Raw genomic sequence first — 26217 nt, forward strand, 5'->3', positions numbered from 1 at the left:
TTTTGTCGCCAACAAAGCAGCGCTCCCCTCACAGGCGAGGGTTTTTGAATACAATGCAATAGATAGCACGCATTCGTCTGATCATAATTAGAGGATAACGTCTAAAAGCTAACTGAAGATGATGCAGAGTTTAAACATACGTGACCAATTTTACTCTAACCGTGCCAAAGTTGCTACGAACGCCTCTTATCTGCAGTCTGTGCTGCCAGCGGTTGGATATTGAGACGGAGCAGAAGGTTGTAAGAAAGAGAAGCTGCTTGCCTAGAGAATGTGTCAGTAACCAGAAGCTGGTGCGTGCTGCACTCGATCCACCCGCCATGTGTGGGATTTGGCCGCCCCCCGTACATATATTTTGATATTTTAATATTTAGCCCCCGCAATATTTTAAAGCTGTTCACACGTTAGCAAAATGCGCAGCCATTACAGCGCCTCGGTTAGATTTTGGCCAGCTGATGCCGACGTGGAAGGACCGGCCAAGGAGACAAAGTGCTCGACTCTCACTCACAATGTCAGAGACATGCGCAGCAAATTATGTTCATTTTATCCGCATGTATATTGGCACACACATATAAATCTGATAAGGGGACACGTGTTACGATACCTCCTTTGAATACGTCCCTGCTCCTGCTTATCCTGGCCGTCCACTCTCATATTTACTGTCACAGGTTTATTCTCTTCTGGTGTCAGAAGTTAACAGCACAGCTTACAAAACCCTCAATAGGTGGCCGCCGTTGCCGCGCCGGCCGCCAAGCCAGGGAGATTTAGCCCAATCACGGCAGGAGAGGGGTACCAGGCGTACCGGCCGGCTGCGCGGACCGCGTGCGCGCGGGCCGACGGCCGCCACTGCCGCCGCTGCGGCGTTCAGTCTGGATCGCTCGGTGGCCGGGTGTAGTTGTGTGCGTGGCGCCCGCTCGGTTAGTGTGTAGGTGCTTTGTTGGTAGTAGGTAGTCTGCAGCATGGAGAATCAAGATTCGATCGGGTCGCCGTCCGAGCTGCCAAACGACCCCGGGTGAGTCAGCGGCCGGCGGCGGCGACGTCGGAGCGCTGCCAGGCGCGGGGGCGGCGCGCGCGGGCCCACCCGGCCAAGCCAGGCGCAAATCCTGTAAACAAAGGCCGGCGGCGGAGCGGCATCGGCCGGTGCTCAGGCGCTGACGCGGCGCCGCGCCGGCCGCCCGCCCCCGCACCCCGCCGCCTGTGTTGCGATGGTGCGCGCCTGCGGACGGCGACAGGCCGGCAGCGGGCTGGACGCGGCGCCCGGCCGGCCGGCTCGTGCCTGGACGCGCCACCGGGAAGGTCGCTCGCCGGGCATTGTTCCGGCGCCGTCTCACTGCTGGCCGGAGCCGACACTGGCTCGCTGGCGGCCGCGGTCATGCGGCAGGGCAACTGTTTACACGATTATCGGCACGCTGAGGGCTCTGATTACGCGGTCATGCCTCCGCTTTTGTTTATTTAAGTAGGTTTTCTTGATGTCTCAACTGCACATAAGACGTCATAGACACGCGTGTATTTTTTAAAATTCCAGACCATGTGACGTTTTCACGTCAAGTCCCGCGCCCATAACTGTAACACTGCACATGGCGCCAGACACTCACGTGCCTGCACGCTGACATCGGTTGCATACCTGCCTAATCTGTGACGATTATCTTGGGCCTGCGTCCGCTATCAGCTGGCGCCTCGTGTCTTAGGCGATTGTGGGCCACACTGACGGGGCTTGTTTTCGTTGCAGGAAAATGTTCATCGGCGGGCTTAGCTGGCAGACTACTCCCGGTAAGTTACGTGGGACGCTGATCCGCGGTGACATTGGCTGGCGACAGGCTTTGCCGTGAATCTGGATGTCCGGAGATGTGTGAGGAGGGCCACAGTCGTGCTCGCGAGCCTTGCGCCCACGCAATGTTTATCTGACATCTCGGGGGGGTTACCGGACATGTCCCTGACGTTTCACTGGCGACGACGACCACCCGTGGACGCTTGCAGGCAGGTGCTCGCCGTCCCGCGGTCGTGATGAGCGGCGCGTGCCGGTGACCCTGGGCCGCGACCGGCACCGGGCCGCTCCGCGGTTGGGGCGGACGGGGGTGCCGTCGGCTGTCCCCGACGGGCGGTGATCCTCCGCCTCTGACCGTATATGGTGCGATCGTACCCAGCGTTACCGCCGACCAGAGCGCTCACCTTTCGACGTAAGGTCAAGAGAAACTGGCTTCAAGTGTCGCCCGGCGCTAGAGCTCACTTTATCGGCGCCGGGCGCGGGGAAATCGGCCCTGTCGCTGGCGCGCCCAGAAACGCCGACGACACCCCCGCCTCTGGGCATAATTTCCGACCTGCAAAGAGCTTGTCGGGGCCTTACCGGCGCACGAGCGGTGACTAACCGACGGTTACGAGCAGAGCGCCGGGGCGCTGGCATGCTCTCCGACGGCGTCCCACCCCCGCTCCTGCGGGCCACGTCATGCAGCCCAGCCCTGATGCTCAGGGTGTACTACTCAGCCCTGCCTCAGCGCCCTACGTCTTCCCCTTTGTCTCGTCCATTCTCCCCCGCTTATGCCGGCCTGCTCCCCTCTTCCCCGCTCTATCCGCCTGTGCCCACTTGGTCTTCAGCTGTTCCCACTGCTGGAGCCTGTTCTCGCCTCTCCGTGGCCGGCCCTCGAGTCTCGCCCGGCCCGGCGCCGGTCCGGCGGCCCCTCTCGCACCCCACACGCGCCCCGGTGGTGCCGGCGGCGTTTGTCGCCTATTACGGCGGCCGGCAGCTGTGCGCGCGGCACGGCCGTCGCCGCCTGGCCGCGTATCGACGCGACGCCACCTGGCGCCGTCGCTCAGCTACCGGGCGACGGCGGCGACGACGCCACCATCAATCAGCGTCGAATAAAACGGCGGCCATCGGCGGGCGACGTCTCTGCGGCCGCCGGGCGTCGGGCCGCGGATCGGTCGGGTCGGGTCCACGTGAGCCAGCTCCCACCGCGGCCGGCCCGCCGGCCCCGGGACGGCCGGCGGCGGCGGTTCTTACGCGTTCGTGGCCGTGGAGGGTGGGGACTTCACACGCCCGTAAAGTGAGCGCATTCCGATGTTGATGATTTCGGGCTGCACCCTGTCGGGAACCTTCAACCGCTTAATTGGCTAATTGTAGGCCAATTGCAGCGTGTTACTTTGGTGGCTGACTTGAGCCGCCAGCGGACGGGCGGGAGGTTCCCAGGATACGAGCATGGCTTCACCCGAACGGACCTGGTGTCGTCCCGGGACCTGTGTTCAATTCCGTGACCTCTTCAGTGGCCTGGGTGCAGTCTAGGAACCTCTCCTGGGTCTGAGTCCGATCCTGGAACCCCTCCGAGATCTTAGTCCGATCCTGGAACCTCTCCCGGGTCTAAATCCGATCCTAGAACCTCTCCGCGGCCTGAGCCAGGTCCTGGAGCCGCCCCCGGGCCTGAGCCCGGTCCCGGCTCCTCTCCGGGGCCTGGACCAAGTCCCGGAGCCTCCCTCGGGCCTGAGCCCGGTCCCGAACCCTCTCCGGGGCCTGAGCGCGGTCCCGACTCCTCTCCGGGGCCTGAGCGCGGTCCCGGACCTTCTCCCGGGCGTGAGCCCGGTCCCGGACCTTCTCCCGGGCCTGAGCCCGGTCCCGGCTCCTCTCTGGGGCCCGAGCCCGGTCACGGACCTTCTCCCGGGCCTGAGCGCGGTTCCAGCTCCTCTCTCGAGTCTGAGTCGGCTCCCAGGACCTCTCATGTGTCACCCGGCCGGCGCCGTGGCCCCCGCGCGGCTCGGAACCCGGCCCCAGCGGTGCGGCCCGCCGCCAGCCGTGCCGCAGGCGGCGGCCGGCCGGCCCGGATGCCGCGGCCGCTCCCTTTGTCCGGCGCGTTATACCTGACGTCCGGCGAGGCTGCCGCGCTACAGGGGGGAGACGGTCGGCCGCCGGACCCGGCCTGGCCGCGGCCGCCGGCTGTCTCTCTCTCTCAGGGGTGTGTGTGTGGCTACCTCGAAAGTGCGGCGTACAGCGCTCCGACTGTCCGACTCTTTGCGAGGCCTCGCAACCCAGCGACCGGCCAGTCAGCCTTGGGTGCCGGGACGTGGGTTTAGTCTATGGAAATGCTCCTCTTGCAGGGACGGTTTGACCTCGTGGTGTTCACTAGGCCATTTAGCGGAGCTGCACCCCAGCTTTCGTTGGGGGACTGAGGGTCCTGGCGTGCGATAGGATCCGGTATAAGCTCCAACCACTCCAAGGAATGGGGCCGACTGTCCACCAGCTGTGGACATGTTGTGGACTGTGTTGGGAGATGGCGGGCCGGGGGGCTCTTGTGCCCTCTGCCAGATGGGCTGAGAATGCGTGTGTATGTCCCGTTGCGGGACTTAGCTCGCGCGCTACATGGAAGCTTGTGCTGGGTTGTAATGATGTATTCTACGGGCAGATGTATGTGCGGTGCGTATGTACCGTTGACGACGCGTTGTGTGCCGGCGTGAATCCGTCAACGCGTGCGTCTGTGTGCTTTCGTCCACGTGTGAGCGCAAGCATGTGTATTTGTGTGCTCGCGGCGGCCGCTGCCGTGTGTCTGAGTGCGTCCACCCACCCGTGTCGGAGCGTCAGTGCATCTGTGCATGCGGCGCTCGTCTGCGCTGACGGCGCGTCGCTGTGGCTGGCGCGGCGGGCCGGCGCTGACGTCACCGTCCTCCGTCCGCGGCCGGCGGCGGGGCGTGGCGCTGACCGGCGAGGTGGCCGCCGCTGACGCCGGGCCGACAGCCGGCAGGACTTTGCGCCGGTGGCCTTGGGTGCTGTCGGGCCGGCCGCTGGCTATCGCGCTGGGTGGGCCGGCCGACAGCGTGGTCCGGTGACCGCCACAGAGTCAGACCCGGACGGTGCTGGTCCGCCTGCTCTCCTGCGAAGCGGCTCGGCGCGCTCTCCCACGCCGGGGCCAAACGAGCGGGGAGGGGGGGCGGGAGGGGTGGGCGATGACGGGGCGACCTCTGGGCAACGCCACGTGGCCGCCATGTGAACGGCGCGCCGCCACTGGGCTCAGAGCGCGCGGACGAGCACGCGGCGACCACTGGGCTCAGAGCGCGGTGAATGCCGGGGCGGGGGGATGCCGGCTCCCTCCGCCCGGATGCCGCTCCAGGCGAGCGCCGTGAGAACCTTGGCGGGGAGGGGTCGTCTGCTCTTGTTCATGCTCTTGTCACCGCCCGCGGTGAGCGGCTTGAGGGCCGCGCGCGGCGAGGGGTCCGCCGGTCCCTTCTCCGGTCCGGTGGCCGACCCCGGCGGGCGCTGTGAGAGCGGCGGCCGCGGAGGGTCCGCTCCCGCTCCCGCTCCCTCTCCCCTCGTCCCGGTTACAGTCCTCGTCGAGCACCAGGGGGTGCGGCCGACCGCGCAGCTGCCCTGGAAGGGTGACCGCGCGCCTATGGGGCATGATGCCGGCTGGCGGCGGCGCCAGCTGCTCGGGACAGAGGCGCTGGCGCTCCCGCTGGCAGCGCCCGTGCAGCGTCCGAAGGCCCTCACAGGGAGCGGGAGGCACCGCTGGAGACCGCGCTGGGCTGCCACCGGGCCGGGCTGTGCGCTGATCCTGGGCGCCCAGCGCTCGCTCTGTGACTTCCGTCGACCGTTGTTGCTGTCCACTGACTTCGCTTGTCAGACGTTAGCTTAGCTAGCTCGGCAGCTCAGCGTTAGCCATCCGCTGCGTCATTTCCACGTCGCACTGTAACGTGCGACGAAAGCGACGCACGAGAGTCCGCCGGCCTCAAACCCGAGAGCACGCGCGCCGAACACGGCCGCGTCGGAGGCGGCGGCGTCGCGCTCGCGCCGAGACAGACACGGTCCGCCTGCCGGTGCACGTGACAGCCGCGCTCGACCGAGCCCAGCTGCCGCCCTGACCCGGCGGCCGAGACGTGGTGACATCAGGCCGGCAGCTGTCGCTGGCTTCGCGCCGTCGCCGCCGTCCCAGTGTTACACAAACAAACGATGCGAGCGGCGCCGGCCGTCAGCATAGGTGAGCAGCGGCCGGCCGACTACCAGATGTGCGGTGCGCCTCGGTCGCTGCCTGGCGAGTGCGCTCTGGGCGGCGCTGGGACGGAGGCTGTGCGGTCTGGCGGAGACCACGGGCGCTCTGGTGGAGAACATGGGCTGTGCGACAAAGACCACACCCTGTGTGAATGAAAACATGGCCTGTGTGTCTGAGACCGCAGGCTGTGTGACGGAGAACATGGGCTGCGTGACAGACCACGGGCTGTGTGACGGAGAACATGGGCTGTGTGACGGAGAACATGGGCTGCGTGACTGAGACCACCGGCTGTGTGACGGAGAACACGGGCTGCGTGACGGAGAACATGGGCTGTGTGACTGACACCATAGGCTGTGTGACGGAGAACACGGGCTGTGTGACGGAGAACATGGGCTGCGTGACTGACACCACAGGCTGTGTGACGGAGAACACGGGCTGCGTGACGGAGAACATGGGCTGCGTGACTGACACCACAGGCTGTGTGACGGAGAACACGGGCTGTGTGACGGAGAACATGGGCTGCGTGACTGAGACCACGGGCTGTGTGACGGAGAACATGGGCCGCGTGACGGGGACCGTAGACTGCGATGTACACGACGCGGTGATATTAACAGCAGGCTGGTTTGTGTGCCAGTGACGAGGGTTTTGTGGTGAAGGCAGGGGGCCATTGTTGTCTGGCGATGACGTTGCAGCAGGACGAAGACAGGGCTTGTACAAAGGAACAAACAAAGCCCGCTTTATTGCGTAGCTGAGTGTCGCGAACCCTGGCGGAGCGCGGAGGCGGAGCGCAGAGACCGGAGAACTCCGCGCCTTAGCGTCCCTCGCAGCGGCAGGGCCGACTCTCGGCCGTCGAGAGCGGCCGGGCGCCCTCTGCCGGCGCCGGCCGGTCGGCCACGTGACCGTCCAGGTGCGCGGCCCAGCACGTGCCACGTGGTTCGTTGTCCGGGCTACCCCTTCCCCCTAACCCCCTCCCCCCGCCGCCGAGCCCGTCCCCCTGTCTGCCGGGTCGGCTTTCCGGCGGTCCCGCCCCTCCAACGCAGGGAGGGGAGGGTCAAACCGATCTCGCGGGGATTCCGCCGCGCCGTCCCGCGCCGGCCGGCGCGACGCCGCGGGCGCCAGTCAGCTGACTGCCGCTCCAGTCAGCTGACCGGCGGTGGTGGTCCACTGGGCGGCGCGCCGCGGCGGCCGCAGCCCGCCCGCCGCTCCGGCCACTAGCCGGGAGGAGCCGACGGCGGCAGGCTCGCCTGGGCACGGCCAGGATAGATGGTAGGTCGTGCGGTTGCTGCTCCGACCCCGACCCAATCACGGAGGTTCACCGCCGCTGACTCCGGCTCCGACCCGATCGCTGGGGGTCACCGCTGTCGGCTCCGGCTCCGACCCGATCACGGGGGGTCACCGCTGTCGGCTCCGGCTCCGACCCGATCACGGGGGTTCACCGCCGCTGGCTCCGGCTCCGACCCGATCGCTGGGGGTCGCCGCCGCCGGCTCCGACTGTGACCCGATCACGGGGGGGGGGGGGGTCACCGCCGCTGGCTGCGAGAGCACCGGACCGGTGTGCGTCAGCTGATGACGCCGGCGCACGGCCGCTGCGCCGCCGGCCGACCAGAACTGCACGTTACGGCCGGCGCTACGCCGATACGGCGCGACCGGCGCCGACCAATTCCACTCATTGCGACTGCGATTGCTCAGAATTGCCTCAGAGCGGAGCGCGGGTCATGGGCGCTGCGCAACGCTATTACGTAAGGCGGCCGCCTTAACCGGGGCAGGCGGGGGCCGGTGCCGCCCCTGCTCGCTTTCGTCTCAGGCGGCGTTCGTGAGCGGGCCATGGCTGCTCGTAATGGGGGCCTCGCGTGTACAGCGGGTCTCGTTTTTTGCCGGCGTGCGAGCGTCCAAGACGGCCGCCTGTGTCCGCCCGTTAGGCGCCGACGCCGATTGCCCTCATGCTGCTCCGGCTAGAGTCCTGTGTGTGCCGATGCAGCGGACACTTTCCCTTTGTTGCCATTGAGTGGGATGTGGTTGGGGATGGGGGATTCACGAACTTTCCCAGGCCGCTGCAGGGCCGAAGGTGAGACCGTATTGCGCCAGCGCGACGACCGGTGCGGCGCACCCCCGCGCGTCGAGCCGGCCACCGCGCTGTGCTCACTCAGCTGACGCCGCCACCCCGCTGTGCCCTTCACCGCACACAGTGGGCGCGGCGGGACCGGCCGGCGCCCCAGGGCACGTGCTGTTACGCGCCGACCGCAGCAAACAGGCCGATAATTTCCCGCCGTTCCCACCGCTTGACCGCATGACCAGCGGCAAGGCCGCGCGGGCTCTCAACGCCGCTCGTGCGTGGACGGGGACCGAGACCGCGTCATAGCTCCACGTGGACGGGGCTGAGGCCTCGTCACAGCTCCACGTGGACGGGACCGAGACCACGTCATAGCTCCACGTGGACGGGGCTGAGGCCTCGCCACAGCTCCACGTGGACGGAACCGAGACCGCGTCATAGCTCCACGTGGACGGGACCGAGACCGCGTCACAGCTCCACGTGGACAGGGCTGAGACCGCGTCACAGCCTCCACATGGACGCGGACTGAGACCGCGCCATAGCCACACGTGGATGGAGCCCAAGTCCGTATCACAACAGCGCCTGACCGTACTCGACGCGACTTTGGTCGGCAGATACGCGATAACTCACGGACGCGCGGCGGTCGTCCGCACATAGGCGTTGATCGCAGTCTGTTGCGGGCCTCGGCCAGACCAGCAGCCGCTCCCCAGGTCCCGTGGGCCAGACCAGCAGCCGCTCCCCAGGTCCCGTGGGCCAGACCAGCAGCCGCTCCCCAGGTCCCGTGGGCCAGACCAGCGGCCGCTCCCCAGGTCCCGTGGGCCAGACCAGCGGCCGCTCCCCAGGTCCGGGCCGCCGCCGGCCGAGCGCTCATGGTTCACGGCAGATTTTCGGTGGCCCAGCTGGCCGACGCTGCGAAGCAGGCGTGTTTAGCGGCGGCCAGGTGCGGGTGATGTAAGCGCGCCGCGCGGCGTGCGCGCCCGGCGAACTGGCGCGTGAATCCCCGCCGTGACGTCAGAGGCGACGGAGCCAGATGGCTCGGCTGCCAGGCCGGCCGCGGCGCCGTCACAGCCGCGCCGCTGTTTGTCCAGGACTCGATCAAGGCCGTGACGAGCCGAGCCGGCCGCCCGACGAGCGGGCAGCGTTCTCACGTTGGAGCGTGTTTTTCACACCTGGCGCCGGACAGTGATTAGTGGAGCAGTTACCCATTACCCAACGGCCTCACTTTGCTCGGATGTAACTGGTTCGACGGGGTGCAGCTGTCTGAGGCCGCTTGTCGGCGGTGACCAGATGTGTTTGCCCTGGACCTGAACCAAGGGACGAACCTTACCGTGAGGCTCTGATTCAGAAACCCATAACTTTCAGCGGGTCGCTCATGACCCGAAACTTGACATGCCTGTAACTCCCAAGTGAATTTACCTTCTCCGAAGGTATTTATCGTGACGTAACCTTTCACTGACCCTGCTCGGGAGGACGCGGATCAGGAGTGAGCGGCTCCTGACATTTCATCTCGGCCAGCCCGGGCTGGCAGCCGGGCGAGCTAGCAGCGGTGGCCGGCGGCGGGGTGCCGCGCCGTCGCCGCCACCACCGGCCGCTTCCCAGCCGCGCGTCACCAGCTCGCCCCTCTCCCCGCGTCGGCCGCCGCTCGCCGGGCGCGGCGTGCGTGCCGGCGCCTTCCGGTCGGGGCGGCGCGGCGGGCTCGATTTATGCGCGGTGCCGTGATGGCGCTCCCGGGGCGCGCGCGCAGCACGCCCTGCCGTGCCGGCGCGGCAACACGACACCGGCCAAATCGCCGGCCGGCGGCGCGCCGCCATTGTGCGGCGGCCCGCCCCCGCCGCCGCTCGGCGGCTGGCCCTGCGCCGCTTGTCCGCTCCCGGGAAGTCGGGCGCCGCCCCGCCCCCCCCCCCCCCCCCGCCCCCGCCCGCGGGGCTGCCAGCCTCGCCATGTTATCGGGGGCGATGATACGTCGGTGCGTCTGCCACTCGTTTGTCGAATCTCGCGGTGCCGCGTACGTTTGCGGCGGGTTGTGCGGCGCGAGGGCGGGTTTTGAGGTGTCCGTTTTCTGTTCGGTAGTTTCCTCTGCGCCGTTCGAGACCCATCCATTTGAGGACGTCGTCAAGCGATTCGATTGCTGTTCAGGAATGCTGCCTTTACCCGTCTCCCTTCGGTGGAACGCCGCAGCACCCCGCGTCCGGCGCTGGAATGCCACAACACACTCACCCTCTTTTGGAATGCCGCTCCATACGCTCCAGAACTCTCCAACTCCCAAAGCAGCTCGGCGCTCTCACGCCAATGCTGACGTCACTGGGGACGAATCTCACGCCAATGCTGACGTCACTGGGGACGAATCTCACGCCAATGCTGACGTCACTGGGGACGAATCTCACGCCAATGCTGACGTCACTGGGGACGAATCTCAGCACCACGACATAACCATGGCTTCCACGGAAGCAGGCACCGCCCGGCTCCAAACCAGGACTAGAAGCCACCAAGCCGTAGCTGCCGCGCCACTTCAGTATGTAGGTCCGATCAGCTGCACCAGGCGCCGTCTCTTGGCGTGGACCACGGCACCATCCCGTCTCCGAGAGTTATCAGCGCACACGCACCACCGCACCACGGCACCACGGCAGCACGGCACCACGGCACCACGGTACTCCGAGCCTGCACCACCCCACCAGCTCATCACTCTCTACTCCGGCCCGACTCCGGTCCGGCGCACCAGTTCGCGTCTCCGTGCCTGAGCCTCCGCATCTCCCGCGGCTTTCAGATGCTCGCGGCACCTCTCCACCTCTTCGCCACCTCGCTACGGCACCTAATTATGTCCCCACCCCTTCACCACTCCACACCAAACCCGAGCCTCACCAGCACTCGCTTCGGCAGCCTCTCGCACGCCGCCAGGCCAGTCCGCGAGCCGGCCCTTGACGCCAGCTCTCCCTCGCGGTCCGCGGTCCGCGGCCCGCGGCCCGGTGCGGCGCGGTGCGGCGCGGCGCGGCGCGGCGCGGCCGTCCGGCCCCGCGTCAGATACGATCGCGCGGCGCACTAGCGCGTTACCATGCGTTTATTTGTTGGGCGGCCGGCATTAATTCCAGCGAAGAGGCGCTCGCGCGCGCGCGACTTGTTTTCATCGGGCGGTAATAGCCGTGACAATGCGCCGCGGCCGGGCCGGCGCGGCGGCGATGGTATCGCCGCCGCCGTTACACGATTGTGATGACGTGTGACGCTATCCAGCCGCATCTGAAGCGCGCGCCGGCGCCGGCGTCACGCCATGCGCACTTCGTCACGTGACAGGCGCGGGGTGTCACGTGACGCTGGCGCGCGACAAAGCCGGCGCGTCTCGCGCGCCGCCGCCGGAGCTGGAAATAAATGGAGCGCCAGATGGCGGGGCCCGCGCCCCCCCCCCCCCCCTACCGCTGCCCCTCCCCCCGGCCGGCCGGGATATAGGGCTGAGCGTCCACGTGCTCAGCAGCTGCCGCCGCCGGCCGCACTCCATCATTGTCCCGCCTGACGGCGCCGGATTACCGCGCCCGGCACGTCGCACTTCGTCTCTGCTGCGCGGCTGCACGCCGCATTTCGTCGCTGCCTCGCCACTTCACGCGGCAGGGCGCGCTGAAGCCAGACGCAACAGGCGTATAATAAGCTGGGCATGCGCAGGACTTCGACGCGAACTTCTGACGTCATGCGCTATGGCTTGGAAGGATATCGCCATTTCATTGGCTGCTCCTGCTCGGATCCGTGGCCAGCCGCGAGCCTTCTGGACCACGGCGCCGGCTTCTCGCTCGGCTGGAGCCATACGGACCGCTTGTCCTGCAGCTGACAGTCTGCCAGCTGCACGGAGCAACCGGCCGTCAAATCAACAACTTCGGCCAATAACAATGCACGGGAGACGCAAGCTGAGATTGGCGGGGTTCGTAGACGCGGCGATATGCCCGAATAGCTGCCCTGGGCGAACGGGAGCTGGGGCCCGTCTCCGATCTGCCCCGTTGGCGAGTGTTTGTGACCTGAGCGGCTTGGGACCCTGGCGGGGAAGCCGCTCAGGAACAGCCCGACCCGGAGGGACGGTCCCGTGGACCCTGAGGGACGGCCTGACCCCGACCCTGTGAGGCAGCCTGTCGACCCTGAGGGACGGCCCGGCTATGAGAGACGGCCTGGTCTAACGCTGAGGGACGGCCTGTCGACCCTGAGGGACGGCCCGGCCATGAGTGACGGCCTGGAGGGGACATCAGTCCTCAGGGACCACAGGCCGTCCCTCAGCATTAAACCAGGCCGTCACTCATGGCCGGGCCGTCCCTCAGGGTTGACAGACCGTCGGCCTGTCGACGGGCTTGGTCTAACAGGCTTGTCGATAGGCTTGGTCTAACGCTGAGGGACGGCCTGTCGACCCTGAGGGATGGGCGGAAGGCGACCCACAGCCGTCGTCGCCATTGAGGGCGCGCCGCCGCCGGCTCTCTTTGTGAGTCGGCTTTTTGTCTCGGCACCAGCGCCAACCTGATCGCCGCGGTCTGGAAAAATACAAATAACGGCCGATTTCCCGCGCACAAAAGGCGGCCGCGGCGCCTATTGACCGCGCCGGTCCGGGTCCGACCTCTGCCATCCCCGCTTCTCGCGTAAACCTGTTCCTCATGCGCGATTTACAAGCAGAAATGCGCCGGCGAAGGCTGGGTCTTTGTGCAGGCGGGGCCGGTGTCCTGTGTTCTCCGGAGCTGCCGGCGGGGTGCCGGCCTATTCAGGATCGAGTGCCCCGTCCCGTCCCGGGGCGTCCCGGGACCGGGCAGCTCTGGGAACTGGTTCGGCAGGCCCGGTCGGGTCCCGGCCCGTCAGCCGGCCGGCCGGCCCCCTGTACGCTCGCCGGTCCTGAGCGGTGCCATCTTCGGCACGAGTAAAGCCGGTGCTGCAGATTGTCCTTGTTTTTCGGTTAGTCATGCTGTCAGTTTGCATGTTGGGGACAAAATGGTCAATATTTTATTTGACATATGCTGGGTATATGGCCAATATTCCAATTGACATATGCCTTGGCTATTTGCCACCCGCATAGGCGTCGTTTTTTAATGGTGTTATGGCGCCGTCCGGTGCAACTTGGCATTGATCTGATCGCACTGATCTGTGATTAATCATCATCGATTATCATTTGTCATCCACTTCAAGGAGGATCTGTGGCACATTCCAGGTTTCATTTAGGAATTTTTAACAGTTTTCCCACGACGAGAACTCGGTTCTTCGCTGGCATTATCAGGTGGCCATGAAGATAGTTTATCCAGGGACGGCGGCGACATGATGGGAAGAACGGGGTCGTGAGCGTCGATGAATGATGATACCACTTTTATTTCGTTTGAAATGCGATAGCCTTTTGACTGACAGCCGCAAAAAAGGTCATGCAGAAATCTGTTCGACCTCGGGGCGGGCTCGTTTCTTTTGGTATCGCCGTGACCCATACCTTCCGTGCTGCTTTCTGCTGCAGATGAGAAAATGAAGCCTTAGTTCCTGCTTAGGTTGAGACACTTCCTTCAAAAGGAGCTGGTCTTGATTGCGTTACGTCGCTTTTGTTTGAGGTTTGAAAAACAGTGGGCACATTTTGCGACTTTCTGGGTATTTTTCAGCTCTAATTAGTGCGGCGGCGATGGCGCTGATGCTATTATCAGTTGACGAGCTCGTCTTTTGAAGTGCGCCTCCTTTTGTCTATCCTAACGACATGCTGACTCGTAAAAAGTTCGTATAACGCTCCGCCTGAGTCGCGTGCCTACTCACCCCGTCCTCCGCCTTGCACTTGGTGCGTATCTATTCGAGGCAGGCTCCCGTTGTCACAGTCATTGCCGTTGGCGCCCGCCCTCCGCCGATGCATGACATCGGGGGAGGGGGAGGGGGAGAGCTTGGGCCGGGAAGGTGGAGCAGTCAGCTTTTCTGAGCCAAGACGACCTGTCCCAGCCGTTCGTCATGCATCCGGCAGGCACGACACTCGTGCAAATTTATACCCCGTCCGCTCCTGCCAGGCCGCTGGTCTTCAAAGCGCACGCCCGACAAAAGCAATCCGTTTCGCCTTTGAGTTATATTCATCGTTCCACGCTGTTTTTTTATTCGGAATGCTTAACGAGATAATTAATGATGGTTGTTTAATTTTACCCTCCCGTGCTGGCAAGGTTTCTCAAATGGAACCAACCGTCATATCGCTCCGTCGCAGCCATTTTGGATTAGGGCATTTTAGGATTAGGACATGGTCAGCTAGGGCAGTCAATTTCGAAATAAAACACTGGGACACTGGTCGATTGCAGTAACCACGCCATAACGCACGCAGATAAATTATGCACGAGCTCCGACCGGGCGCCGCCGGCGTCATTTTCATATCTCACGAGATCACTGTCGAGTTTTGTCGCCCATTTCGGGCGTGATGCATGGCGCCAGCTGATTGGCCTCTCAACGGCGGTGGGTCCGACCTGATGTGTTTCGCTCAGCCATATTTCTTCATAACATCGTCTCGAGCCGGGCGCTGGCGCCGCACTAGCGGCCCGGTGACTGGGCCTCATGACAAATTATCTCCCGGAATCATGCCATGTTGAGACTCCTACTTTTCGTCGGTATCGAGGTCGGCCATAACTCAGGCCCGCAGATGCGCGCGGCTGACGCTGCCCCTCCCCGGCCGGCGCGATGGATCGACGAGGCATCGGTCAGCGGCTGAACGCCGCCTTGGGACGGCCGCTGACCGCCGTCCCGGGGCCGCCGCTGGCTGATCGTGCCGGTCACCGTACTCCGGACCGCCTGCCGCCGCCGCCCGGCGGGAGGCGCCGGCGCCCGGCCGTCACGAAGACCCAGCCAGACCCGTCCACGCGGGGGCGATTCCGGCACCTGGAGGGATACTCGTGTCTCCCGGCTCTCGTTATGTTCCGGTTTTTCGAGGTCTGGTGCTATCTTGCTCTTCGACCGTCACCAAGATGGTGGGCCGATCGGTCTAATGTTCGCCTCTCTTGAAACACTGGTGGCCGTTCTTTTCTACAGAATTATCGTCGCGACGATTCGTCTCTGTTCATCATGGCGCGCTTTCCTCGCACAGCCCGCGCGTCCCCGCCTGCGCCGCTGCCTTGCGACTCGACGCCGGTCCTCGCTCCGCCTGCCGCCGCGCCACCTCCTCCGCGGCGCTGTAGGCGGCGCATCCTGCGGCGAGCGGCGGCGCAGGCGGCGCGTCCTGCGGCGAGCGGCGGCGCTGGCGGCGAGGACGCCGCCCGCCCGTGACCGCCGACAGGAACAACAATATCACGCGTGGAGAATCGAGCTGAATGCCATCGCCGCGGCGGCGGCGGCCTATTTAAACTGGAAATCCTGCGCGGCCCGGGACCATTGGCCTTTGTGTCGCCGCCCTCGGCCGCGACCGACGGCATTATCTGCGGCCGGCAAACCGCGTCGTCTCCGGGCCCCCAGTCGATTTGCTTTCTGTCGCCGGCCGACGCTCGCTCGCACGACGAATTTATGCCTGGATTTCGGGGCGTCAAATTCCGTCGGCGCTGGGCCCCGCCGAAGCATGCTGATTGCCGTTGTGAGGCGCTCGCTGGCGATTCGTACGCCGGCGAAGGCGCGCCCTGCGTTCGGTCGAGGCGAGCGGGCGCTGCCGCCGGACGAGCTTTGCCGGGCGCCCCGTCGCGGTGCCGCCGGCGTGAACGAGGCGCGCCGTCGCCTCGTCGCTCGCGACCGGCTGCGCGCCGCTCGAGTAGCAACAAATTGTCCGTCGCGGGCGGCCGTTCGCGCGGCGTCCAGGCGGCGCGCCGCCGCCGGAGCGTCGCGTTAACACTCGCCCGGCGCCGCGCCGCCGATTGTCGTCGCCGCTCCGCAGCGCTCGGCGACGCCACTGTCGCGCCGCGCTGCGCCCAGTCAACGGCACGTCGGCGGCGGCGACAATGGCCGGCGCGGCGGCGCCAGGCCGGCGCCGGCCGTGACCCGGGCCGCGCCGGCCGCCGCCGCGGGACAGGAGCGCCCGCCAAGGCCAGCCGCCGGTGCCGTGCACGGCTAACGGGCCAGCCCCCGCACACGCCGGCCCCGCGCCGGCGGCGGCGAGCTCGCGGCGCCGCGCGGGGAGCGGCCCCGCGCCGCAGCGGCGGCCGGTCGCTCCGGCGGCGTCCGTCGCCGCCGTCGCTCCGGCGGCGTCCGTCGCCGTGTCAGCCCGTCAGAGCTGCCCCGGCTGGCGCTGCGACCAGGCCGGTGTGGGCAGGCGGAAGGCGGTGTGAGGTTCAGGCTCCGTGTCAGTCTCCTCCAGACGACCTCATCTCGCTCCAGTCGTGGGCGCCGTCTTCCTAACGCGGAACAGCGAACCCTTCCGGCTGCAGCGGTCGCGTAAGACGTAATTTCCTAGCTGTGCCGAGAAGGCGGGCGTCTGTGTATGTACATCTCCGCGTCTGTGTGTGAGAGAGAGAGGGAGAGAGAGAGAGAGAGAGAGAGAGAGAGAGAGAGAGAGAGAGAGAGAGAGAGAGAGAGAGAGAGAGAGAGAGAGAGAGAGAGAGAGAGAGAGAGAGAGAGAGAGAGAGGGGGGGGGAAGCGGGAGAGGGAGGGAGCGCTCTGGGCGTATTTAGATGAGGAACAATATGAAGAAGGAAGCCCTCCAGCAACATTAGCAGTCCAGCAGCAATCTGCCTTGTCCCAGTAGGATTAGGATAAGCTAAAAGAAAGCTTACAAAGAAAGATCAGCGGAAAGGTCATGGTCTCATTGCGATTGTGCTGTCCACAGACGCCACTCTGCTCCTCCAGTCTGCAAACCTCAGTATTTCTTTGCTCCCAGGTTTGCTCCATCCCTCGCGTGCACGGCTCTGCGTTTCTCCCGCACTGCTGATGATTGTGGACGTGGACGTGGACTGTGTGACTGTGGACGTGACGCGGGGGGCAATGAGAATGACGTAGGCGCAAGACACTCCAACAAAGGATTTTGTTCGAGTACCCCGCCTGTTCCACCCAAAGTGCTCCCATTTCGTCTCTCCTGCTGCACTCCTGTTTGCCATGACCCGCTTGTAAAGCGGTGCCAGGAAATGAGAAAGACAGGCACACAGAGGGAGAGAGCGAGCCGGCGCGAGCGCCGTTGCGAGAGAGTTGGGCTGCAGGCTCGCTGGAACTCGTCCTACAGTCGAGACCATCGCGAGCGGACGCGAGGAGAAACGCCATGCAAAACGGTGCTGACCACGAGAGTTGGCCGATGGTCGCTGGCGTGGCCACGCCGGCCTCTCCAGGTCACTGCCGGGCGGTATTAATGGCGCTTCCCGTTAGCGTAATAATCGACTGTGGTCGGTCGGTCGGGCCGCGCCGCGCCGCGGTCCGGCCCGGTCCGGCCGCCGGCCCGGCCGCCCGGGCGCCGCGTAATTGAACTTGTAAATGAATCCGCCATCAGCGCTTGCCGGGCGGCGACCGACCTCTGTGCGGCGCCGTCGCCGCGCCCCCGGCTGGCCTGTGACCTCGGCGAGGCTGGGAACCCCGCCTGATTTGTAGTCGCGCGGGGTTCACGTCCTCACTTGACCCGTGACCTGTGCCGGCCCGTGGCCTCGTTCGCTGTGCGAGCGCGCCACACGCGCGGCCGCAGCCGGCGCCGCGGCCGATGATCGCGCTCTGCGGCCGCCGCCCTTCACATGTCCGGGCGGCGGCCACGGCCGGCGCTCCAAATCGTGCAGAACTCAGCCGGCCGAGCGGGACTGTCCGCCATGGACGAGTGGCCAGCGCCGGCAGCTGACTGCTCGGCGGGGCCGCCGAGGGCCGCGTAATCGTGTACAGAAGCCGTACGGCCGGCTGCAGCCGTACAGCTGTGGCGTGGGCCGGCCGCCCTCGGTTATATCCGCGGCGCCGAGCGGCCACAGACCGGTTTGCGGGCGTCCGAGCGGCGGGGGTGGCCGGGGCGGGCCGCAGCGGGGTCGACAGGGACACGCCGCCGGCGCCGCACTTTCCTCCGGTGGCGCTGGACACAGTCCAGCGCTGGGCCGCCTGCGGGGCATTCCGGCGGACGGAAGCGCCGAAGCTGGAGCTGAGGCTGAAGCTGAAGCTGTTGCTGGGTTGTCGTAACTGGATGAAGCTATCGTGATGTCAACGGGTATGAGCCGTGACAGCCCACGACCGGTAGTCGCTGCCCTTTTTCGTGACCGGGGTCTTTAGGTTGCTCTGCAACGGGCCATTCCGTGACGGTCGCTGTAGCGCCCAGCCGAAGCATTTGTACCATTCCAAGGCATTGTGTTCGGCGTCCGACTGAAAGTCATGTACCACGCATTGTCCGTGGCGTGCGGCTGGCGCATTCAGGGAGCCGGAGCGGCCGACGCCCCCCGTGCATGGTACGTATACACTTAACAGGGATGGCGGCCGGGCTGTTGCTCCGGGCCACGCGCGTAGCGGGTGTGTCGGCGGCCCGGCCGCGCTGCGACTATAAAAGCCGTACGATGAGGCGACGCTTCCCGTGCGCGGCGCGTCACGTCACGTCACGTGACTGCGGCCCGTGCCGCCTGCGGGAGGGCAGCGGCGGCCGCGGCCAGACCTCATGGACGTCACACCGCTCCTGATCACCATCTGACCCCGGCCCCAGCCCACGCCCTCCGCCCATCGTCCGGGAATACATAAATCGGCCGGCTGACAATTATGTCGAATTAGACTGCGGCACTGTCATCGCAAACCAGCGGGCCGGGGCCGGCCGCGCGGTGACACGTGACCCGTCGGCGACCTGCTGACCCCCGGCGTCGGGCGCTGACCTTTTTGCTCCGTGCTGGGGCGGCCCGTGGGCGTTCTGACCCCGGAATGATTGCTGAGGCCGGGGAAGCCGGACGCTGTCGCTTGTGCTCGCCAGAACTGGATGCGGGTAGCTTTAAGGTCTTCGGAGGATTTTGGCACTTCTTATGCTCCTTGAGTTAAAGGTCTTTTTGACCGAGCGTTTTCTGGCATCGCGTAAAGTCGTGTTTTTGGAGCAGAGTCGGTGGTTGGCGCGTACGGAACGCTGTGCCGGAGGACTGTTGTAGTTTATTGGGTTCGCGGACATTGTTCAAAACAAAGCCCGACCCGCCCGCACCAGCCGCAGCCGAGCAGAAGGTCTCTGGTCCGGGACTGCGGCGGTGTTGCCCCCCCCCCCCTTCCCTCCGTCTTTTTCTCCTTCGTCTGCTCTCCCTCTCTTTCTCCCTCCTTCCTCTCTCCCCTCTTTCACCCGCCTTCCCGTCTCCCGCTCTCCGGTCTCTCCCTCGGTCTCTCCAATCTTTTCCCTTTCTTTTCCCTCCCCCTCCCAGTGTCATTCCTTCACTCACCCGCACTCTCTCGCTCTCTCGGCCAGCGCGCCCCGCGCCCACTCGGTCAGCCGGTCGTGCCGCCGCGCGCGGTGCGTCTGTTCTCCGCCTCTCTCCCGGGCCGCCGCCGTCCGTCGGGGACCTCCTCGGCCGGCCAGCTGTCGCCGTTCCGACTGCATTGTTGTGCGGAGCCAGCCAGCCGGCTTTCGCTGCCGGCTGGCTGGCTCCGCTCCTCCGGCGCCTCGCCTCGGTCCATGGCGAGCATTGGCGGACGGACCGGAGTCGGTCGTACCGGACGGACCGTACCCGGCGCCTTGCCGGGGCCTGCACAGCGTGATCAGCGCCGCGGTGCCGTCGGCTGTTCAGTTGTGGTCGTCGCTGACCACGATTTCGTACATGGCGAGGGCCAACCACAGTCGATGTATGTCTTACCGAACCACAGTTCATAGGATGAACCAGCCCGGTCCGGACCAGTGGCCGACACGTGCCCTGGACAGTCAGCAGTCCGTACCCGTCATTGACGGCCTACGCGCGGCCCTCGGCCGGGCCGAGCGCTGCAGAATAGCCGGACCCGGCGGCCGGCGCCGGCAAGACTCGGGACTCCCACAGCCGACCTGTCGCTCCCGAATTAGCCTGGCCTGGACGGGCGACCTCGTCGTCTGGACGACATAAGCCGCACGGTCTGTTTGTCCTGCCCCCGCCCCCCGCCCCGCCCCCTCCCCCACCGCAGCCGTCAGACAGACAGAGAAAGCGGACCCATAAAAATACAGGTGCTGCCGAAATGCACCTGTTTCTGTCGCTTTAATTGTTCCCCTCGTGTCGCTCCACCTGGCTGGCGGCGGTTGTTCTTGCGGTTGGCCAATTCCGGTGTTATGCGGAGCTATTCGCGTGGTGTGTACATCGCGAACTGGCGACGGTCGAACGGCAAGCCCTGCATTGTCCTCGATAGGGGCTATTCTGGCACATTAGCGAGGCGCCGAGCGGCTGGCTCACGCTGAGCCAGGCTGGTGTCAGCCGGTCGGTCCGTGACGCCCAGTATGAGCGAGTCGTCAGCCATTCGTCCAGGCTTGGCCGCAAGCCTGCAAGGTGTGCGTCAGTCGTCACCCGCGCGCCAGACGTCGTCAGCTTGCAGGGCCCGATGCAGACGACTCCGGGTCAAGAGCCCCTTTCAGGGGGCCGTCCGGCAGTACTGTAACACATGCGCGCCTTAGCTGGGACAAGCGGAATCGTCCGGAGTGGACGCATGCTGCGAGTGAGCGGTTTGAGTGAATGGCTTTCCACGGGAGAGGGTGAATTTATTGAGCGTCATAGCGAGTAGGCGGAGGCGATGGGAGCGTCGTTTGGGGCTGTTGTCGGTGCTCGCGCGCCGCTCTGCCGATCTCGTGCGGCGTCTGTCGCCGATCATGCCCCGCCGGATATTTATAACGAGGTGGCGCATCAAGGCCGGCGTCCCAGGAGGCCGACTTCGCGGGACTGCGGAGCGTGACAGCTGACCAGTCCCGGGACAACACGACGCGACAACGACGGCCGCCCCGCTAAATCACGGCCCGGAGCCGAGCATCAATTCGGTATGACTTGAATTTATGCCGCTGACGTCACGGGCGCCGCAAATGAATGATGGTGTTGTTCTTGGCAGCGCGCATAAGTGTCTTACATTTCTGTTCTGGTTTTTTCCAGAGGGTTTGAGGGAGTACTTCTGTCGCTACGGCGACGTCAACGAGGTGATGGTCATGAAGGACCCGACCACCAGACGATCCCGGTAAGCTTCGACGTGACCTCGGGTCAAGGGCGTCGCCTCGGGCGCGATGTCGTGTAGCTAGGAGCCTGTGAGGCCGTAGCGTGCAGGTCATCAGGGACATCGTACCGCCTGTCAGGCCGTCGTTTTGGCCGTAGCGGCTGAAGCTGTTCGGCAATTTGCGGATCACGTTAATAGCATCTGATAGAAATTTAGGCGTAGGTGTCAAGGGTAGGACCTATAGGGGATGTGCGACTGGAATAGACTGTACCGATTTTTGCAGAAGTTGGCAGGAGCTGCTGCATAAAAACTGGACATTAAGTCATTGCCAATGACAGACACAAAGTCTTCGGAAACAAGCCGGAGCTGAAATTGCGAGGTGACTGGCCGTACCCTCTGCCCAGCGCTCCGCTGCTGAATTCTTGGAAGTCGAGTCAGGGCGTGGCTCTGTCAGCCCGACACTGAATCTCCGCTGACACCGGGTGGGTTCTCATCTGAATGACTAGTGACTGCAATTTAAACTCGTTCTGACAAACAGACGAGCCCAAACTTGACATCATTTATAGCCGCGTTATTGGCGTCATCTGTCGGACTTCGATGTGCGGCGCCCCCTCCCCCTCCTCCTCGCCAACGTCGCGTCAGTCTAGGTCGGGACGGCGCCAGCGGTACCGTCCGAGGGGGCTGGGGGGGGGGGGGGGGGGCTGCGTCAGCGCTGTGCGGGCCTGGCGTTCGCTGAAACCGCCAAAATCGGCGCAGTTAATGACTCGCGCTCGGCGCCGGTGCTGGCAATAAATGCTAATGCCGCGGGGTGAGTTGTTTGCTTGCAGCCGCCGCGGACGGGCTGGGAGGCTGGGGACGTGCAGGCCCGGATGGAATGGGGCGACAGCGTGAAAACTAGGAACGGAACGGAGAATGGGAGCGTGGAACGCGATGGGAGAACGAGAGAAGCGACGACAGCTTGAAGGACGAGAGCAGGGAACGTCGACTTGGTGTGAGCCTGAAGTCAGCGCCGTATAGCGGACTTCAAACGCACCGGTTCCGACCGTGCACAGGCGGACGCCATGAGGAGTACGACCGGCGACGATCAGGGGTCGGAGAGGGGGACGACGCGCTGGCGCTGCGTCGACAGCGCGAGGCTCTGTCGACGCAGCGCCAGCGCAGACCGCCTGCTTCAGCTGCAGACGCCCGCTAAGTGCTCCGTCGCACCGGCCCCGAGCCATGGACCTCTGGTCTGCACTGCGGTCGGTCAGTGCAGCCGGAGCCCCTCCCTGCTCCTCCCTCCCCCTCCCCCCACCCTCTGCCCCGTCCGCGCTGACGAGCGTGGTCGCCAGTACCACTGCATCGGCCCCATAAATCACCAGGCGCCGCCGAATCGATGCCCCTAAATCCCGCTGGACCCAATCAGGTCACCGACAATGAATCATACCGCGTGTGCGCCAGGCAGAGGGAGAGAGGGAGCGCGCGCAGAGCAGGTCAGAGCGGCCGGCGAGAGCTGGAGAGCGCGACAGATAACGCGGTCGTTACTCGGGCCGAACAGGTTTGCGCCTTCATATCCACCACCATAGCACAGGCTCTGCAGTTTAGCACGCATTCAGTCCTTATCAGATGGGCCGACGGCCGGTTGTAATTTGCGACGCCGGCGTCGGCGCCGGCGCCGGCGCCGCGGCGCCGCCGGCGGCCGGTTAATGTCGCGCGGATGACGCCGGGGCTCCGGGGCCGGCCCCGATTGGTGGCGGGGCCGGCCCCGATTGGTGGCGGGGCCGTGACGCGGCCCGGGCGGCGGCGTGACCACGTGCCGAAGACGCGTTCATCGTGGCGGCGCGGCGGCGGCGGCGGCGCCTCACGCGACCGCCCTGCAGCCGAGCCGGCGCGGCCGGCGCGGCTGCCAGCGGTCATGCGAGCCGCCGGCCGGTGCGCGGCACGTGACCCGGCGAGCCGTGCGGAGCGGCGGCCCGCCGGGCTGGGGTGCAGGGGCGCTCCGGCGCGGCGCAAGGAGGCCGGCGCGTCATCAGGCCGTCCGATCAGCGTGCTTGGCAGGCGTCGCCCGGCCCGACTCGGCTTTCATTGGCGACAGCGAGCCGTGTGAATACAGGGCTCTATTGACGCCGCGTCCGGCCGCGCGTCGCATGCCGACGCGTGACGAGCGCGGCCGTCACCCGACGCGGCGGATCCCCTGCGCCCCTGCCCCTCGCCTTCCCCTCCCCCTCTCGTCGTTCCGACCGCTCAGCACCTTCAAGCGCGCTGATCTGACCTCCATCTGACCTCTGCCGTAGTCTGTCATTTTCGGTCTGTTTCTCTCGCCGGCAATATTTCATGCTTCCTCGCTCTTTTGCTCCTCGCCTGCTCGCGTCCTTGTGCGTTCATGCACTCTTGGTCTTCCTCTGATATGCTGTTGCTTACTGGCGTCTCCCTCAGCTTTGATAAAACCTGTCTTGACGAGGCTGTAGCCTGTGCCTTCTGCCGCTTCTGCCCGCCGCTTCCTGCCCTGTACCTGTACATTTACCTGTACTTTTACCTGTATACGTTCCAGTTCGTACCTGTACCTGTGCCTCTGCCTGAACCTGAACCTGAACCTGAACCTGTGCCTGTACCCTGTGCCTGTGCCTGTGCCTGTACCCTGTGCCTGTGCCTGTGCCTGGCCTGTACCCGTACCTGTACCTGTACCTGTACCTGTACCTGTACCTGTACCTGTACTGACCCCCGTGCCGTGGTGTGGCGGGCTCCCGTGCCCCGGCGGTGATTTGCCCGGCGTCCGGCCGGGCAAACCACCGCCGGCCGGATCCTCCGCCCGCCGGCCGGATCCTCCGGCCGCCGGCGTCCGGCCGCCGACCGGATCCGCACGCCGCGTGCGCAGTCCACACTGGTTGTGGGGGGACGGGCTCAGAAGGCCATTTTCAGAGCGCTTGCTCTCAGAAAAGCTTCGGTGAGAGGGTCTACTTTCAGAAATTCCATGCTCAAAATGCATACGCTTAGAGAGACTATTTTCAATAGACGTTATTTCGCAGGGGCTGTCTTTAGAAGATGTTTACCGCAGGGTTTGCTTACAAAAAGCTTGCGCATTGGGAAGCGTACTTGGGTTAGCTTGTATTCAAAAGGTTTATTTTGCCAAATGTTTTTACTCGGGTGCCTACGTCCGGGCCGTTCAAACACAGAATCGAGGAGGTTTATTTTAAAAGGTCTTCTTTCAGAACACCCACTTCATGAACGGCCGCGTTTGAGGTGCCTAAGTTCAGAAAGCCTAGGAAGAAGGGAAGAAAGCCGCAGGCGCTACATGCTCACTTTTGCACGGCAGCACCTACCCAAGGCCTGATTGATGACGTCACTTGTTCCCGGAACCTCCCTGGATGTGGCTTCTGTCGCTCAGAGGGTCGATTTGGTTATCGATTGTGTACGGCGAACTTTGTTGCTCATTGCCTGTCTTAAGAACGCCTCTATCAACGAGGCTTTCGTCCAAAGCACCCACTTGATCATGGCTTTCGTCCAAAGCACCCACTTGACCATGGCTTTCGTCCAGAGTACCCATTTGATCATGGCTTTCGTCCAGAGCACCCACTTGAACATGGCGTGCGTTGTGAAGGCGTAAAGCTGGACACGTTCAATGATCACGAGATGCTTCCGAACACATGCCTTGGTAGTGTGTTACTTTTGGACTTACATCTTTAGATAGCAGACCCTCCGAGCACAAGTCATGAGGTCACTTCAACCCGTGCCGCGATCAAGTACGCCTCCTGAACAAAAGACCCTCTTAAGTACGCATCCTGAAGAAAAACCTCTTCTAGTAGAGCTTCTCAACATAGCTTTCATTTGAAAAGGCCACCTGAACGTTGGCGTTCCGGCAACAGACTTTCTGAAAATAGCCGTTTGGAACGTGGGCTCAATGAAAATAGTATTTTGGACGTCAGCCACGTGAACGCAACCTTCCGAAAAGAAGGATTCCTGAAAATCGGCTTAATGATTATAACATTTGAGCAAACAAGCCCTCTGAGGAGCAGCATTCTGGGCGTAGGGCATCTGAGTCAGGCCTTTTGCAGGTAGACCTGACAAAAATAGGTCTCTTGAATATATGCCACTTAAGGATCGGGCCTTCTGCATGCGCAGTCTCTGAAAATGGCCCTCATGAAATAGCAGTCCTGAAACTGGCTTCTAGAAGATAGGCTTTCTGCACCCAGACCGTCTGAGAGGGCTGCTGAAAGCGGGTCGTGAGACGCGTCGCCGGCAGCGGGGTGCCTCGGTGCCCGGCGGGCCCGGCTCCGGCCGCCGCCGGCGCGCGGGGTCGCTGCTGTCGCGGCGGCCGGAGCGCGCGGCTCCTCCGCACCTGGCCCCACTCAGCTGACGCGCCGTCAATAGCGGGCGGCGCGCGCGCCACCGCCAGCCGGGAGAGCGGCACGGCCAGAGAGACGCGCCGGCCGCGGCCTTGGTAACAGGCCGGCCGGCCGCGGCCCGGCGCGCGGCGGGTGGCCGGCGCCAGAGAGGTCCGGCCGCCGGTCCGGCCCGGCCCGGTCGCGCCGGGCCTGCCGCCACCTGACGCCCGCCCGGCGCAGGCTCACGCCACAGGCTGGTGTACGCGCTGCCGCTTCGAGACGGCGGCCAGTCACTGCAGCGTTTGGCTCGTGGTGTGGGAGTCGCGGGGCGAGCAACGCCAGCCTGCTCATGAGGTTGGTGGGCGTGGCGTCTTGTGTCAGCTGCCCTCGACCCTCGACCCGGTCAGGGGAGGCCCCTGGCCGCGCCGTGGCGTCGCCCTTGCCGGGCGCGCCCCCTGATTGATGAGCCCTGGAAGCCCGTATTGCGTCACGGACCGGCCGGGCGAAAATAAAATGTGGCGGCCGCATGTGGCGTGCCGTGCGGCCCTCTGACGTCACCGGCCCTGTCACGTGACCGCTGGCCATAACTCATTGGGATCGGCGCTTGCGGTCTTCTGCAGGCTCCGTGCACGGGACGCGCCGTGCGTCACGGCCGACTATTGTGGGAGGGGGCCGGCCTGACCCCTGGCGGCGGGCGGCGCCATCCCGTCTGCCCTCGGCGCACGGCAGGGCCGGTCGGCCGCTCCGTTGGGGAGAGCGACCGGCGTCGGTCGGGTGAGGGTGGTTCGGGCGGCCCGGCGCGGCCGGCGCTCCCACGGCGGCCGGTCCAGAAGTGGGCCGTTTTTGTTCCAACTGGAGCGGAGCGGCGTGCCGGCACCGCGGGTGGGGGAGGGGAGGCGGGGTCACGACCTGGCAGTCTCGCTGCGGCCCGCCCGCCCGGCCGGCCGGCTCGCCCGCCCCA

The 26217-nt window shown here is 65.0% G+C and overlaps 1 protein-coding gene across 1 annotated transcript in view; it reads left to right on the top strand.

Moving 5' to 3' along the window:
- Positions 1 to 847: 847 nt before the first annotated feature.
- The window catches only part of LOC119114710 (RNA-binding protein Musashi homolog Rbp6), a gene marked incomplete at its 3' end in the record, with an annotated part of 39490 nt that continues 14120 nt past the window's right edge, over positions 848 to 26217 (top strand). The window contains exons 1-3 of the mRNA XM_037238726.1: positions 848 to 1009; positions 1727 to 1767; positions 20898 to 20979. Of these exons, the coding sequence (XP_037094621.1) occupies positions 957 to 1009; positions 1727 to 1767; positions 20898 to 20979 (176 nt within the window). The remainder of the gene's footprint in view (positions 1010 to 1726; positions 1768 to 20897; positions 20980 to 26217) is intronic.

This window comes from Pollicipes pollicipes, unplaced genomic scaffold (genome assembly GCF_011947565.3).
Source record: "Pollicipes pollicipes isolate AB1234 unplaced genomic scaffold, Ppol_2.1 Scaffold_3002;HRSCAF=3523_pilon_pilon_pilon, whole genome shotgun sequence".
NCBI lineage: Eukaryota > Metazoa > Arthropoda > Thecostraca > Pollicipedomorpha > Pollicipedidae > Pollicipes > Pollicipes pollicipes.